Source organism: Chiloscyllium plagiosum, unplaced genomic scaffold (assembly GCF_037043375.1).
Source record: "Chiloscyllium plagiosum isolate Xiang-an unplaced genomic scaffold, Cpla_swu_hap1 HiC_scaffold_25, whole genome shotgun sequence".
NCBI classification, from domain to species: Eukaryota; Metazoa; Chordata; class Chondrichthyes; order Orectolobiformes; family Hemiscylliidae; genus Chiloscyllium; species Chiloscyllium plagiosum.
In genome coordinates, this window is record NW_028270163.1 from 50853871 (window position 1) to 50872077 (window position 18207).

Below are 18207 nucleotides of genomic sequence, written 5' to 3' on the forward strand. Positions count from 1 at the left end.
AAGGAAACTGCTGTCATACAGCCATCCAGCACGGAAAGAGACCCTTCAGCCTAACCAGTCCATGTTGACCATAATCCCAATCTAAACTAGTCCCACTTGCCTGCGCTTGGCCCATATCCCACCAAACCTTTCCAATTCATGGACCTATCCAAATGTCTTTTAAATGTAACTGTACTCACTTCCTCTGGACATTCATTCCACATATGAACCACTCCCTGTGCAAAAACTTGCCCCTACTGTCTTTTTAAAATCTCTCTCCTCTCACCTTAAAGGTCGTGAAATCTCCCACCCTTGGGAAAAGGCAGCAACTATTCCTCTTATTGATACCCAACATGCTTTTATAGACCTCAATAAGATTACCCCACAGCCCCCCTACGCTCCAGTGAAGAAAGTCCCAGCCTATCCAATAATTCAAACCCTCCAGTCCTGGCACCATCCTGGTAAATCTTTTCTGAACCATCTCCAGTTTAATAATATTGTTCCTACAGCAGGGTGACCAGAACTGCACACGGTACTCCAGAACAGGCCTCACCAACATCCTGTACAACCTCAACATAACGTCTCAACTCCTAAACTAAAAGGTCTGAGCAATGAAGGCAAGTGTGTTAAACACCTTCTTAACCACCCTGTCAATTAGATTACTTACAGTGTGGAAACAGGCCCTTTGGCCCAACAAGTCCACACCGACCCGCTGAAGCGCAACCCACCCATACCCCAACATTTACCCCTTACCGAACACTACAGGGAATTTAGCTTGGCCAGTTCACCTGACCTGCACGTCTTTGGACTGTGGGAGGAAACCGGAGCACCCGGAGGAAACCCACGCAGACACGGGGAGAATGTGCAAACTCCACACAGTCAGTCGCCTAAGGCGGGAATTGAACCCAGGTCTCTGGTGCTGTGAGGCAGCAATGCTAACCACTGTGCCACCGTGCCGCCCAATCTGTGATGCAAACCTCAAAGAATTATGCAGCTGAACCCCTCGGTCTCTCGGTTCTACGACTCTACCCAAGGCCCTACTTTTAATTGTCTAAGTTCTGCTCTTGTTTGTTTTACCAAAATACCCCACATGTGACTCCAGACACACAGCAATGTGTTTGATTCTTAACTGCCGTCTGGGGTGGGCAATAAATGCTGACCATCCTATGGACACAGCCAGTTCATGAGAAGACCAATGGGGTCAATGAGCTGTCCCAGGGATTAATGTTGGCCAAGACGCTCCTCTGTACATCCTTGGATATTAGAGCAGGATCTTTCACATCATCTGATGGTTTAATATCCAAATTGGAAACCAGCAACTCTGATACTCTGATAACCCCTCAATGAGAGCTCAGCACGGGACACTCTGCCCTAGCATGGCGTTTTGCCAATTACCTATTTCATTTACAATCGGTTCTGCTGTAACACGTGTTTCTTCAACGCCAATTGGCTTTAATGTGATTGAAGAACTTAGACCATTATTTGTAGAATGTGAACTTTCCTTCCTGTATTCACAATAATTATCTTTGCCCCGGAGAAGACAACAGGTGAAATAGCCCAGTTGACCCTGCAAAGTCCTCCTCACGAATATCTGGGGGCTAGTGCCAACATTGGGTGAGCTGTCTCCCAGGCAACAGCCTGACATAGTCATAGTCATGGAATCATACCTTACAGACAATGTCCCAGACTCCACTGTGACAGGACAGACTCAGCAGAGGTAGCAGCACAGTGGTATACCGGAGGGAGTCCTCGACATTGACTCTGGACCTCATGAAGTCTCAAGGCTTCAGGTTAAACATGGTCAAGGAAACCTCCTATAGATTACCACATACCGTCCTCCTTCAGTTGATGAATCGGTACTTCTCCATGTTAAACAACACTTAGAGGAAGCACTGGGGTGGCAAGGGCACAAAATGTTCTCTAGGTGGGGAATTTCAATGTCCGGCAGTAGTACTCCAGATCGAGCTGGTTGGGTCCTAAATGATATAGCTGCTCGACTGGGTCTGCGGCAGGTGGTGAGGGAACCAACAAGAGGGAAAAACATACTTGACCACATCCTTACCAATGTACCAGCTGCAGATGTACTTGTCCATCTGGAAGAGTGACCACTGCACAGTCCTTGTTGGCACAAAGTGCCACCTTCACAATGAAAATGTCCTCTTTTGTGTGGCACTATCACTGTGCTAAGTGGGACAGACTTTGAATAGACCTAGCAACTCAAGACTGGACATCCATGAGGCACTGTGGGCCATCAACAGCAGCCGAATTGCACTCCAGCACAATCTGTAACCTCATGACCCAGCATATCCCCATCTCAATTATTACCATCAAGCAGGGGATTAACCATGGTTCAATGGAGAGTGCAGGAGGGCATGCCAAGAGCAGAACCAGGCATACCTGAAGATGAGGTGTCAACCTGGTGAAGCAACCAAACAGGACAAATCCAACCCGGCCATTTACCACCCCATTAGTCTACTCTCGATTATCAGTAAAGTGGTGGCAGATGTCATCAGCAGTGCTATTAAGCAGTACCTGCTCAGTAATAATCTGCTCAGCAATACCCAGTTTGGGTTCTGCCAGGGCCACTCGACTCCTGACCTCATTACAGCCTTAGTTCAAATATGGACGACAGAGCTGAATTCCAGAGGGAAGGGAAAGGGATAGCCCTTGACATCAAAGCTAAATTCAACCAAGTGTGGCATCAAGGAGCCCAAGCAAACCTGGGATCAACGGGCATCGGGGCAAACTCTCCAGTGATTGGAGTCATACCTGACACATAGGAAGATGGCTGTGGTTGTTGGACGTCAGTCATCTCAGCTCCAGGACATCTGTACAGGAGCTCCTCAGGGTAGTGTCCTAGACCCAACCATCTTCAGCTGCTTCATCAATGACCTTTCCTCCATCATAAGGTCAGACGTAGGGATGTTCAACAATGATTGCATAATGCTCAGCACCATTCGTGACTCATAGAACATAGAACATAGAACATAGAAGAATACAGCGCAGTACAGGCCCTTTGGCCCTTGATGTTGCGCCGATCCAAGCCCACCTAACCTATACTAACCCACTATCCTCCATATACCTATCCAATGCCCGCTTAAATGCCCATAAAGAGGGAGAGTCCACCACTGCTACTGGCAGGGCATTCCATGAGCTTACGACTCGCTGAGTGAAGAACCTACCCCTAACTTCAGTCCTATATCTACCCCCCCTTAATTTAAAGCTATGCCCCCTTGTAATACCCGACTCCATACGCGGGAAAAGGTTCACACTGTCAACCCTATCTAACCCCCTAATCATCTTGTACACCTCAATCAAGTCACCCCTAAACCTTCTTTTCTCTAATGAAAACAGCCCCAAGTGTCTCAGTCCTCACACACTGAAACAATATCCATGCTTAGGCTATTCAGTGGCAAGTAACAAATGCCAGGCAATGACCATCCCCAATAACAGATGATTTAACATTCAAAGGCATGTCAATCATTGAATTCCCCATTATCAATATCCTGAGTGTTACCATTGACCAGAAACTCAATTGGACTCAAGTGGCTACAAAAGCAGGTCAGAAGCTGGGAATATGGGCACCACATCCACAAACATCCACTCCCACCACCACCCCACAGTAGCAGCAGTGGGTACTATCTGCAAGATGTACTGCAGAAATTCACCAAAGGTCCTCAGATAGCACCTTCTAAACCCATGACCACTTCCATCCATAAGGACATGGGCAGTAGATACATGGGAACACCACCCCTTGTGGTTCCCCCCCAAACCACTTCCCATCCTAAGTTGGAAATGTAGCCCCGTTCCTTCACTGTCGCTGGGTAAATACCCTGGAATTCCCTCCCTAAGGACATTATGGATCTACCCACAGTACATGGACTGCAGCAGTTCAAGAAGGCAGCTCAACCCCACTTTCTCAAGTGGCAATTAGGGACGGGGCAATAAATGCTGACCCAGCCAGCGACACCCATGTCGCACAAGAGAGTGAACAATAGCTTCTGGTTATCCTTTGATTCCTAGGTGGTCAAAAGAGTAACACTTCAGGTTTGCAAAGTTTAAAAGCCGTTGTATATAATTCTAACCTTTGATGCAACCTGCCCAATAGACACCTTTCACCAATCGAAAGAAACCCAGAACACCGCTTTAAATACTGGAGATCTGAAACAGGAAGTTCGAGAGAAACTGAAGCTGTCTGAAGAAGAGTCATATCAGACTCAAAACATTGACTTTATTTCTCTCTCCACTGACATTGCCAAACCTGCTGAGTTTCTCCAGCACTTCCTGTCTGTGTTGACCAGTATTGTGTTACATAGCCTGACTCTCCAGGGCAGCCGTGAAAGTGACTCACTGTGAAACATAGACATATACCTCCAGGTTCATTTGCTGCTGGCTCTTTACACACCATGCAACATGGAACAGTTTTTGGGAGCAACTCTGAGAAGGACAGGCAGATGGGTTTAGGGAGGGATTTTAGATCGGTGGTAAGAAACGATTTTCAGTCATCGAGTGATGGAAATCAAGGCGTGCTAGATGCCAGAACTGGAGGGGCATGGGAAGGAGTAAAACAGGAAATCTCCTCCCACTGAGACGAGGGACGCACCAAAGTAATTCTAGTTCCTTTAACACACCCAGTTTGGTCCAATGGGTACTGTTTTGGTCAGCCTGTTTTAGGAAAGACATAGTTAAACTGGAAAGAGTGCAATGAAGATTTACAAGGACTAGTAGGCCTGAGTTATAGGGACAGGTTGGCCAGGGTTGGACGTTATTCCTTGGACCATAGGAGAATGAAGGGTGACCTTATTGAGGGTCTTGGATGGGATGAATGCAGGTAGTGTTTCTCCCAGGGAATTGAAAACTAGAGGACATAGATTTAAGGTGAGAGGGGAAAGATTTAAGAAGGGCTTCGTCTTCACACAGAGAGTGGTGCGTGTATGGAATGGCCTGCCAGAAAATGTGGTTGAGGCAGGTACAATAGCAACATTTTAAAAACATTTGGATAGGTACATGGATGGGAAGGGTTGAGAGAGCTATGGGCAAGTGCTGGCAATTGCAACTAGTTTAGTGGGTACCATGGTCAGCATGGAGCAGTTTGGGCTGAAGGGCCTATTTCCATGCTGTATTACTCTGTGATTCCACAAGCCCCATATAACACTTTAACAACACTCACAGACATCGCCCACTGCACAAGAAAAGCTTGATGGCTTTTCAGATCTGAGGGAAGGTTTTCCGTGTGTTTTGTCTGATTAATCCTGCCTCAACTCCACAGGTAGATAATAAAAAAAGACAGAGGTGGCATGAGATTCATTAAATCCCATCAGCATCATTCCCAGAGTTGACAGAGAGGACAGACTTTTGAAAGAGTAAACTGAATCAAATAAATGAATGTCAGAATAAATTGCAAGCTACTGTGAGGGGACAGGATGGTTATCATGACCTGACAGTCAATACATATTGGCATGAACTCCATGTCTGGCTCAGTCAGTAACTGAGACACACCAACCCCACTGACTCAAAAATCAAATGACAAACTCAGCAAGCGTCAAAGAGAGGCACTACAAAAATCATCAGTCGCTATCTCTTTCAACGTCAGCAATTATTGATCGACAGTATATTTATAAGTCTCATTAATGGCTTACTTAACTCATTACAGCTCTTTGCAAGAATTATATCGTTATGTCTGAGAATGCTTGACAATTAAAACTTTATGCTATCCAAGATCTTGTTTGTGGAGTTAGTGAATTAGGTGAATTCCTGCAGGGGGTAGAGGGGTGGGGAATATATAGAACGTAGAACATTACAACACAGTACAGGTCTTTTGGCCCTTGATGTTGCACCGACCTGTTTATTTTTGATTGACAATTAAGCATTTTCTGAAGTTCCCTTTCTCACATTCTCTTGCCCTTCCTTGTGAATTTGTGGATATTAATTTGAATGAATGATTGTCACAGTAAGAATACAATAAAATCTACTTGTCGCCATGATTGGGCGCCATTTTCAATCATTTAAGATTAAGGAAAAAGAAGGAAAGATACAGCTTAAAGACAGTCCATCAGGTCCTGAGGCAGCTCTTCACCATCAACAACACCTGGGCCATCATCCCATCTGAGCTACCATGCCTCCTCCACCACTTCATTTACATCGGAGCCAACTCATGACAAAGTCACTGATCCTCAGGCACCATCTTATGTTGCTGGGCCTACCTCAGCGACATTGCCTCCATCGATGTCGCAGCTGTTGATTCCAATGCCAGCTGCTATTCTTACTCAAGGTCCACATTGGGCCCATTCTCCCTTACACTGGGCCCACCCACACTCCCCCACACTGCGCTGGGCCGACACCACTCTGCACTGGGCTCACATACCTCCTTATTGGGCCCACACACTTCTGCAATGGGCCCACAAACCTCCATACTGGGCCCACACACCTCCACACTGGGCCCACACACCTCCACACTGGGCCCACACATCTCTGCACTGGGCCCACAAACCTCCGCACTGGGCCCACACACCTCTGCACTGGGCCCACAAACCTCCGTAATGGGCCCACACACCTCCGCACTGGGCCCACAAACGTCCACACTGGGCCCATACATTCCCACACTGGGCCCACACATCTCTGCACTGGGCTCACACACTTCATTATTGGGCGCACACACTTCTGCACTGGGCCCACACACCTCCGCACTGGGCCCACACACCTCCTTATTGGCCCACACACCTCTGCACTGGGCCTGCAAATCTCCGCACTGGGCCCACACACCTCTGCACTAGGCCCACAAACCTCCTTACTGGGCCCACACACCTCCACACTGGGCCCACAAACCTCCGCACTGGGCCCGCACACCTCCTTATTGGGCCCACACACCTCTACACTGGGCCCACACACCTCCACGCTGGGCCCACACACCTCCGCAATGGGCCCACACATCTCCTTACTGGGCCCACACACCTCCACACTGGGCCCACACACCTCTACACTGGGCCCACACACCTCCACACTGGGCCCACACACCTCCGCACTGGGCCCACACACCTCCGCACTGGCCCAACACACCTCCGCACTGGGCTCACACACCTCCGCTCTGGGCCCACAAACCTCTGCAATGGGCCCACACATCTCCTTACTGGGCCCACACACCTCCGCAATGAGCCCACACACCTCTACACTGGGCCCACACACCTCCACACTGGGCCCACACACCTCTACACTGGGCCCACACACCTCCACACTGGGCCCACACACCTCTACACTGGGCCCACACACCTCCACACTGGGCCCACACACCTCCGCACTGGGCCAACACACCTCCGCACTGGGCCAACACACCTCCGCACTGAGCCCACAAACCTCCGCACTGGGCCCACACACCTCCGCACTGGGCCCACACACCTCCTTACTTGGCACACACACCTCCGCACTAGGCTCACACACCTCCTTACTGGGCCCACACACCTCCGCACTGGGCCCACAAACCTCCGCACTGGGCCTACACACCTCCTTATTGGGCCCACGCACCTCCGCACTGGTCCCACAAACCTCCGCACTGGGTCCACACACCTCGTTACTGGGCCCACACACTCCACACTGGGCCCACACACCTCCACACTGGGCCCACAAACCTCCACACTGGGCCCACACATCCCCGCACTGGGCCTACACACCTCTGCACTGGGCTCACACACCTCCTTATTGGGCCCACACACCTCCGCACTGGGCCCACACACCTCCGCACTGGGCCCACACACCTCCGCACTGGGCTCACACACCTCCACACTGGGCCCACACACCTCCTTACTGGGCCCACACACCTCTGCACTGGGCCCACACACCTTCACACTGAGCCCACACACCTCTGCACTGGGACAACACACCTCCACACTGGGCGCACACATCTCCACACTGGGACCACACACCTCCGCACTGTGCCCACACACCTCCGCACTGGGCCCACACACCTCTGCACTAGGCCCACACACCTCCGCAGTGGGTCCACACTCCTCCACCCTGGGCCCACCCTCCCCCATGCTGGGTCCACTCTCCTCCATGGTGGACCCACTCTCCTCCGCGCTGGGCCTACTCTACTCCATGCTGGGCCCGCTCTCCTCGCACTGGACCCACACTCCTCCACCGTGGGCCCACTCCCCTTCATGCTGGGTCCACTCTACTCCATGCTGGATCCCCTCTCCTCGGCGCTGGGCCTACTCTTCTCCGTGCTGGGCCCACTCGACGTTCACGTGTTGGGCTTCCACCGCTGCTGTTGCCATCGAAAAGGGAGAGGAAAACAATGCAAGGAAACATGGAATGCTGGAGGAACTACGCTTTCAACACGAAATGTGGACTTCTCTGACAGGCTAATTATTGCCATTTATCGCCCATCCTTATTGGCCCAGAGGACCACATTGCTATGGGTCTGGAGTCACATGTAGGATATTCGTGATCTAGGAGGGTTTTCTTTGTTAAACGTAAAAATTGGTTAGAAATTTGCCTTTCAGCTAGTTGTTAATTCCAGAAGTTTTAAATTTCACCTTTTGCCCTGGTGGAAATTAATTTGAATCTATGCCCTAGAGCATTAACTTGGGGTCCTGAAGTCCTAGTCCAGTGAGATTACCACTACCCTGGAAATTACGATCCCTAGTTCCAGATGGTCCAGCCAGGAAGAGAATCCAGGAGCGAGTGTGAATGTGGGAATTCTCTAAGACTCTGGCGTTTCTCGCTGACTGGGACAGGAAAAGTGCGCAGTGCATTCGATAACCAACGAGATGAGATGGTGCAAGGATAAAGAAGATGGTACAGTATAGAGGGATGGGGGAATGCATTGACAGCTTCAACTGAACAACAGAGAGCTGCTATCTGAGACAATGATGTGGAGGTGCCTGGGTTGGACTGGAGTCAACTGTTCCAGAATCTTCCATCGGCCTCCGAAATCACTCCGGCGCCATTAACCACACGGCCACTACAGCGCCCACAGCAGCAACCGCCGCCGCGAACCATGACATCACTTCCGTCCCCACCAACCTCGTAGCCTCTGCGATCGCCGCCCAGACAACCGCCTCCACGATCGCCAGGAAGACCATCTCTGACAGATTCGTGACCTCCGCGGCTATCGGGAATAACACCGTTTCTGTCGTCGCCACAGCCACTTCCGCCCCCAGTGACATCACTAACCTGCACAACCACCGCATGTGTCTCCGCCCCCACGGTGATCTCCGTCACCATGCCTAACTCCGCCCCCACGACGATCTCCGTCACCATGCCTAACCCCGCCCCACGCCGATCTCCGTCCCCACCCCCACACCTAACCCCGCCCCACGCCGATCTCCGTCCCCACCCCCACACCTAACCCCGCCCCCACTCCCAGCTCCAGCTCCACACCAGATCCTAGCTCCCAGCCCTGCCGTGTTTTCACCATCCCTCCAGACCTACCCCTCTCTGAGGATGAAAGATCAGTCCTCAGCAGGGGCCTCACCTTCATTCCCCTACGCTCCCGGATTAATGAGTTCAACACGCGGCGTGACATCGAACAATTCTTCCGCCGCCTTCGCCTCCGTGCCTACTTCTTCAACCAAGACTCTCGCCCACCCTCTGACGACCCCTTCTCCCGCCTCCAACACACCCCATCCACCTGGACACCCCGTGCTGGCCTCCTACCTGCCCTCGACCTCTTCATAGCCAACTGCCGCCGCGACATTAGCCGCCTCAACTTCTCCACCCCTCTCACCCACTCCAACCTCTCACCCTCGGAACGTGCAGCCCTCCACTCCCTCCGTTCCAACCCCAACCTCACTATCAAACCAGCAGACAAGGGAGGCGCGTTAGTAGTTTGGCACACCGACCTTTACACCGCTGAGGCTAAACGGCAGCTCGCGGACACCTCCTCCTATTGCGCACTTGACCATGACCCCACCTCCCACCACCAAACCATCATCTCCCAGACCATCCATAACCTCATCACCTCAGGGGATCTCCCATCAACCGCCTCCAACCTCATAGTCCCACAACCCCGCACCTCCCGCTTCTACCTCCTGCCCAAAATCCACAAAACTGACTGCCCCGGCCGACTGTCTCGGCCTGCTCCTGCCCCACCGAACTCATCTCTGCATACCTTGACACGGTTCTGTCCCCCTTAGTCCAAGAACTCCCCACCTATGTTCGGGACACCACCCACACCCTCCACCTCCTCCATGATTTTCGCTTCCCCGGTCCCCAACGCCTTATCTTCACCATGGATATCCAGTCCCTGTACACCTCCATCCCCCATCACGAAGGACTCAAAGCACTCCGCTTCTTCCTTTCGCGCCGTACCAACCAGTACCCTTCCACCGACACCCTCCTTCGACTGACAGAACTGGTCCTCGCTCTGAACAACTTCTCTTTCCAAACCTCCCACTTCCTCCAAACAAAAGGAGTAGCCATGGGCACCCGCATGGGCCCCAGCTATACCTGCCTCTTCATAGGATATGTGGAACAGTCCATCTTCCACAGCTACACTGGCACCATCCCCCACCTTTTCCTCCGCTACATCGATGACTGTATCGGCGCTGCCTCGTGCTCCCACAAGAAGGTTGAACAGTTCATCCACTTTACCAACACCTTCCACCCCGACCTCAAATTCACCTGGACCATCTCAGACTCCTCCCTCCCCTTCCTAGACCTTTCCATTTCTATCTCGGGCGACCGAATCAACATGGACATTTACTATAAACCGAGCAACTCCCACAGCTACCTAGACTACACCTCCTCCCACCCTGCCCCCTGTAAAAATGCCATCCCATATTCCCAATTCGTTCATCTCCGCCGCATCTGCTCCCAGGAGGACCAGTTCCAAAACCGTACAACACAGATGGCCTCCTTCTTTAAAGACCGCAATTTCCCCCCAGACGTGATCGACGATGTCCTCCACTGCATCTCCTCCACTTCCCGCTCCTCCGCCCTTGAGCCCCGCCCCTCCAATCGCCACCAGGACAGAACCCCACTGGTCCTCACCTACCACCCCACCAACATCGTATCATCCGTCGTCATTTCCACCACCTCCAAACGGACCCCACCACCAGGGATATATTTCCCTCCCCTCCCCTATCAGCGTTCCGAAAAGACCACTCCCTCCGTGACTCCCTCGTCAGGTCCACACCCCCCACCAACCCAACCTCCACTCCCGGCACCTTCCTCTGCAACCGTAAGAAATGCAAAACTTGCGCCCACACCTCCCCCCTTACTTCCCTCCAAGGCCCCAAGGGATCCTTCCATATCCGCCACAAATTCACCTGCACCTCCACACACATCATTTATTGCATCCGCTGCACCCGATGTGGCCTCCTCTATATTGGGGAGACAGGCCGCCTACTTGCGGAACGTTTCAGAGAACACCTCTGGGACACCCGGACCAACCAACACAACCACCCTGTGGCTCAACACTTCAACTCCCCCTCCCACTCCACCAAGGACATGCAGGTCCTTGGACTCCTCCATCGCCAGACCATAGCAACACGACGGTTGAGGAAGAGCGCCTCATCTTCCGCATAGGAACCCTCCAATCACAAGGGATGAACTCAGATTTCTCCAGTTTCCTCATTTCCCCTCCCCCCACCTTGTCTCAGTCAAATCCCTCGAACACAGCACCGCCTTCCTAACCTGCAATCTTCTTCCTGATCCTCTCCGCCCCCACCCCCATTCCGGCCTATCACCCTCACCTTGACCTCCTTCCACCTATCACATTCCCAACGCCCCTCCCCCAAGTCCCTCCTCCCTACCTTTTACCTTAGCCTGCTGGACACACTTTCCTCATTCCTGAAGAAGGGCTTATGCCCGAAACGTCGATTCTCCTGCTCCTTGGATGCTGCCTGGCCTGCTGCGCTTTTCCAGCAACACACTTTCAGCAGAAATCACACCACACCAGGTTAAAGTCTGACAGGTTTATTTGAAATCACAACCTTTCAGAGCAATTCACCTGACGAAGGGGAACGCTTTGAAAGCCTGTGCTTTCAAATAAACCGGTCAACTATATCCTTGTGTGACTTCTGACTCTAAGACAATAGGAGGGTTGGTTCCGATTAAGAATTGTTGAACTTGACACAGCATCTGGATGGCCATAAAGTGTCAATTCTGAAATCTCAAGCTCCTCTCGAACACTGCAGAGTGAGGACGGAGATGTCAGAGTGGGAAGGGAAAAGGTCCAATTTTGAGTTTGCACGACCTCTCTTTGTGGGAGACACAGAGACACTTCCCCGTGATGAGGGTTGAGATGATGGACCTTACCATTTTGGGTGTTGAACCTGGATGGTGAGTCAGTGATTATTTAATCAAGGGAAGGGGGCATTTTCATTTGTTAATGGGCTGAGGATAGCACTGCCGAGGCATTTATGGTAATGCCCAATTACTCAACCACATTGCAGGGGTCTGGAGAATCCCTACGGTGTGGAAGCAGGCCATTCAACCCATCGAGTCCATACTAACCCTCTGAACAATATACCACCCAATCCCTGTAACTCTACATTCCCCATGGTTAATCCCCTAGCCTACACATCTCTGGACACTATGGGTAATTTAGCATTGCCCATCCACCCCAAGTAGCACATCTTTGGATTGTGGGAGGAAACCAGAGCAAACCCACGCAGACACGGGGAGAATGTGCAAACTCCACACAGACAGTCGCCCAAGGGGGCAATCGAACCCGGGTTCCTGGTGCTGTGAGGCAGCAGTGCTAACCACTGAGCCACCCCAATGTAGTCCAGACCAGGTAAGGATAGCAGATATTCCCCCCCTTGAAGGGCATTAGTGAATCTGATGGGCTTTTTGAATGACAAACCGTAGTCACCATTAGTCTACGGTTGTATAGCAATTCGTTTTAATTGAGCTCAAACATTGCCACCTGCTACGGTGGGATTTGAACCCACTTCACCACAGCATTAGTTTGGACCACTCGAGGGGCTGAATGGCCTATGGATACAGACTGAGCTTTCCCAGCCCAAGGGTGGCATGGAGAGCTCACTGCCCACTGCCATGACAATAGCCATTAAACCTGGAGCCTCTCCGTGGTGGCTGAGACTCAGGACAATGCAGTGCCTCTGTATTTGGGGCACGAGTCTCTGTAGAAGCAACCAAAACCTCCATCGTTCATACAACTGGAGATAAAAGGAATCAAACAGCATCTGGACAATATCCTTGATGAGATGAATTCAGGCAGAGAATGCGAGTTATGTCAGGCTAAGGTTCAGCTTGAATGACTAAAATGATAATGCCTCTCTTCTCAGAGTTTTATTTATATCAGAAAGTCGAATTGTTATGGCAAGCGGCAATTAAAATTCCACTCTTATAAACACTGCTCTTGGTGCAATTGCCCAATGGCACAAATTGTTCTGGAAAAAAAGACATGAACATGTGTAATTCCAAATCAGCTCTGGACAACAGCAAATACATAATACTTGTTTTATAAACTCTTGGTATCCCAGAGAACTCAGAATATAAGTCATCAGATCAGACAGTAAATATTTCATTTCTTTCATTTCGCCTCCTCTCTTTTTCACATTTTTGTTCAGATCTCTAGTACTGAAGACTTCTGGGACATTTAAGTATTCCCAGTCTGTACTCCATCCCTCTCCGTTTGAGGGAATGGTCACTATCTGGCACAGAGTCACTTCCTGGATGAAGGAGAAGTGTTTTCAGTTGGAATGCGGTTTCAGATCCAAGTCTAAGAATTCCTGGAATTCTTCCCGTAATCACTAATCCCGACGCAGGAAGGGTCTCAGCTCGATGACGGAGAAAGGAAACGGGTTAACGTTTTTGAGCTCAATGTGACTCTTCTCCAGTTTCTGAAGTAAAGTCATGTTGGGCTCAAAGAGATTAGGCTGTGTCTCACCATCACTGGGGAGAGAGAGAGCAGGTCCGGTGAGCTTGGTGGATGGTTTCTATTGGTGAGGCCTTGAGGGTTTCTCACCCCAACTCACCCGATGAGCTGTCTCAGCCAGCTGGCTAGTAACGAAGAGGAATCGGAGGATCATGACCTGCTGGAAAGTCCACCAGGACAAGGTGGCCAGCTCCCTAACACACAGGAAAGGCAAAGGCCCAACTCATTGCCTTGGCTGGCAGATGGAAACTGTGTTACAGCAGTTCAAACAGGGAGTTGCCGGAAAGACATGAACAGAGATCAGAGAAGCATGAACACATTCAGGAGTGGGATGGTAGTTGCAAGTTCAGATTGGCTTTAGGTGGTAGAAAATAGCAGTTTTAAAATCATAGAATCCCAATCGGCCCATTGAGTCCACACCAACCCACTGAAGAGTATTAGATTAGATTCCCTACAGTGTGGAAACAGGCCCTTCAGCCCAACAAGTCCACACCTACCCTCCGAACAGTAACCCACCCAGACCCATTTCCCTCTGGCTAATGCACCTAACACTATGGGCAATTTAGCAAGGCCAATTCACCTGACCTGCACATCTTTGGACTGTGGGAGGAAACCAGAGCACCCGGAGGAAACCCACGTAGACACAGGGAGAATGTGCAAACTCCACACAGACAGTCGCCCGAGGCTGGAATTGAACCTGGGACCCTGGTGCTGTAAGGCAGCAGTGCTAACCACTGAGCCACCGTGCCACCCCAATCAAACCCTGCCCTGCCCCCCCCTCACACCGAACCTATCCTTGTAACCCTGCATTTCCTTTGGCTAACCCACCCAGCCTGTACATGCTGGACACTATGGGCAATTTAGCATAGCCAATCCACCCTAATCTGCACATTGAGTCTTATAGTCATAGAGATGTACAGCACGGAAACAGACCCTTCGGTCCAACTCGTCCATGCCGACCAGATATCCAAACCCAATCTAGTCCTATTTGCCAGCAATTGGCCCATATCCCCCCAAACCCTTCCTATTCATATACCCATCCAGATGCCTTTTAAATGCTGGAATCTGACTGTGGGAGGAAACTGGAGCACCCAGAGAAAACCCAGGCAGACACTGGGAGAATGGGTAAACTCCACACAGACAGTAGCCAGAGGCTGGAATTTAAAGACAATATTCCACTGTTAGCCCTGACATATTCTTGGTGTGTCAGGATATGCTTCAGCGAGCTAGTACAGAAAATGATGGACATAATGGTCATGTATGCACATCTGTCAAGGATCATATCCTGGACCATTGTACAACTGATGAGAATGTTTCACTCACAATAAAAATGATATAATCCATCTATATACTTTAAACTTTGAGTTTAATGAATGAATATATATCAGACAGAGTGCGTACTGAAATCAGGTTGATTTGGAATTATTTGGAGTTCTCACATTCACTATATGTAGCAGATAACCCTGGGTCAGTCCCTGCTTCTTGTAGTTTGTGCGTTTGAGCCAAATTGCGTCAGCTCTTGCAATAAATTGTGTCAGCAACTCTCCAGAAACAGCTGCCGTTCCCTCCGTGTAATTAGAAAATCCATTTCAGAAATAACATGCTCCACAAACACTGTGAATGTGGACACCATGGCTGAAAGGACAGACTGTTCGGAAATGGAGGTGAAGCACCATCTCACAGCATCGTGGGATTTAACTCCTCAGCACTAAGCTGCTCCCATCTCCCAGGCAATGGCTAGCTGCTTCAGTCAGCTTACAAATAATAATTGTCTTTCACATAGTCATGTCACTCAGACAGGGATACATTCAATCATTATCCACAGCTATGTGCTGTACTCAGGCAGCAATACACATTCCCGAACACACTCCCTTACACATACCTGTGTCTACTTTCAGTGCAGAGGTAGTGGCCGTATCTCAGAGCCACAGAGTCCTTGTTCAAGTCCCACCTGCCCGAGAGGGGGGGGGGGTGTTCAAACAGGTTAATTCAAGTCACTTCACTTTCACAGTAATAAACAGAACCAAAATAAGCTCAGGGTAAATTAGAGTCATACCGCACGGAAACAGACCCCTTGGTCCAACCAGTCCGTGCTGACCATAATCCCAAACTAAACTAGTCCCACCTGGGCCCATATCCCTCCAAACCTTTCTTATTCATGGACATACCCAATTATCTTTCACCTTGATTGGCTCAACATGTTTTGATTTGAAATGGCTGCCTGAGTGAAGTCCTAACTAAATACCCAGAAGGTTTTCAGGAAGGTTTAAAGACTTTAAAAGGAGTCCAGACCACCTTGCATGTTGACCGTGAAGCAATTCCATAGTTCTTCAAGGCCCGCCAGTGCCATTACAGGCAAAAGTAGGGACATAAATCAGGAGGCAAAGGAATCATCAAACCACCACAGCTTGCAGAATGGGCAGCACCGCTCTTACTGATTGTGAAGCATGATGGGTCAGTTTGCCTTTATAGGGATTTTAAATAAATGGTAAATGGCTTTTCACAGCTGGATAAATACCCAATCCCTCGCATAGAGGATTTATATGCAAAGCTGGCAGGAGGCACTGTGCTTCATGAAGCAGGACATAAGCCAAGAGTACCTGTAATTGCAGTTCGATGATGATTCCCAGAGAACGCCACAATTAATATCCATAAGGGTTTGTACCAATATACCAGTCTGCCATATGGGTATCATCAGCCTGTGTAGTTTTTCAGTAGATGATGGAGAACATTTTACAAGGTCCACCCCAGGTCACCATTTATGCAAATGATGTGTTAATAACAAGGAAAATCAATAAAGAGCACTTTGAGAATTTGGACATAGTCCTTAGGCATTTCTCCCAGGCAGGTGTACACCTGAGAAGGGAAAAATATGTGTTCCAGGCACTGCAAGTGACCTACTGGGGTTACAAAGTTGACAAAGCCAGAAAGTGTGGTGCTGGAAAAGTACAGCAGGTCAGGCAGCATCCGAGAAGCAGGAGAGTTGATCTTTCAGACATAAGCCCTTCATCAGGAATGACGGAGTTGACAAATCCAGGTTACACCCGTTGGAAAATAAAGTGAGGGTGATGGAAAGTGCCCTGGCTTCCACGTCTGTACCAGAGCTTAGGGCTGGTGAATTATTACAGAATGTTCGTACATCAACCTGGCCTCCATCCTGGCACCTTTGCACCAGCTCCAAAAGGGGTCAGCCTTGGGAATGGTTGCATAGCCAAGTTGTAGCTTTCAGGGAAATGAAGAAACAGCTATCATTCTCTAAGGCACACTATAATCCCAAGCAAGATCTGGGATTGACATGGCGATGCCTCCCCACATGGCATCGGGTTGTATTAGCTCATAGGTGACCCAATGGAGAGGGACGCCCAATAGCGTATACATCCAGGTCTTTGACTAATACATTGTGTAAATATGCCCAGATAGTAAAGGAAGGTTTGGCAGTCATATCTGGAGTCAGGAAGTTCCACCAATACTTTTATGGACATTAATTTGTAATAATAACAGACCACACACCCCTACTAGGTTTACTTAGAGAAGACAAGGCAGCGCTACCATTAGCTTCAGGCCAAAATCAGCAGTGGGCTGTAATACTAAGAGCTTATAATTACTGGTTGGAACACTGTCCAGGAGGCCAAGGATGTATGCCGATGCACTAAGCTGCCTTCCACTGGCAGATACAACACCGATGGTACCATCATTGGGCGAGTCCATAATGGTTTTAAATTTTCTTGACACACTTCCAATCACAGCTGACAATATTGGATGAAGAAAGATCCAATCCTGGTAAAACTGAAACAGATGGTGGTGATGGGGAAACCAAAGGGCCCATCACAACCAGAATTGAAATCCTTGTGGACCCGCAGAGACCAGATCACAGTAAAGGACGGCACATTATTATGGGGAGCAAGAGTGATTGCTCCGAAGCATAGGTTGCTGCCAGATAGGGGCTGAACTCTGCCAGGGTCATCCAGGGGTTTCCAAAATGAAGCTGTTGGTGAGAAGTTATGTCTGATGGCTAGGATTAGATGGCCATGTTGGTGTGACAGTGCCCAGAGTGCACAAAATTTACAGCCAGCAGCTCCCCACGTTTATGGGAATAGCCAGGTCAACCCTAGACTATGCAGGTCCTTTATGGGCTCAGTGTTCTTAGTCACTATAGACGCCCACTCAGAGTGGTTGAACGTGCATAGAGTTCATTTGTCAAACATGGGGATGACGATAGAAAAACAGTGCACAGACTCCCAGAAGTGTTGGTCACAGGTAAGAGGCCAACATTTACAGGCAGGGAGTTTGAGTATTTCCTTAAGTTAAATGGTATTCGTCATACAAGGACAGCTCCCTACCATCCATCTTCTAATGGTCTGGCAGAAAGAGCAGTCCAAACTTTG

At 49.9% G+C, this 18207-nt stretch overlaps 1 protein-coding gene across 1 annotated transcript; it reads left to right on the forward strand.

Moving 5' to 3' along the window:
• Positions 1-6742: 6742 nt before the first annotated feature.
• Positions 6743-8761, forward strand: LOC148145338 (uncharacterized; the record flags this gene model as incomplete). The annotated part of the gene is made up of 2 exons (XM_088000807.1): positions 6743-7340; positions 8709-8761. Coding segments are annotated over 2 exons (651 nt in total), but the record flags the coding sequence as incomplete, so codon positions are not given.
• Between the last annotated feature and the right edge of the window lie 9446 nt (positions 8762-18207).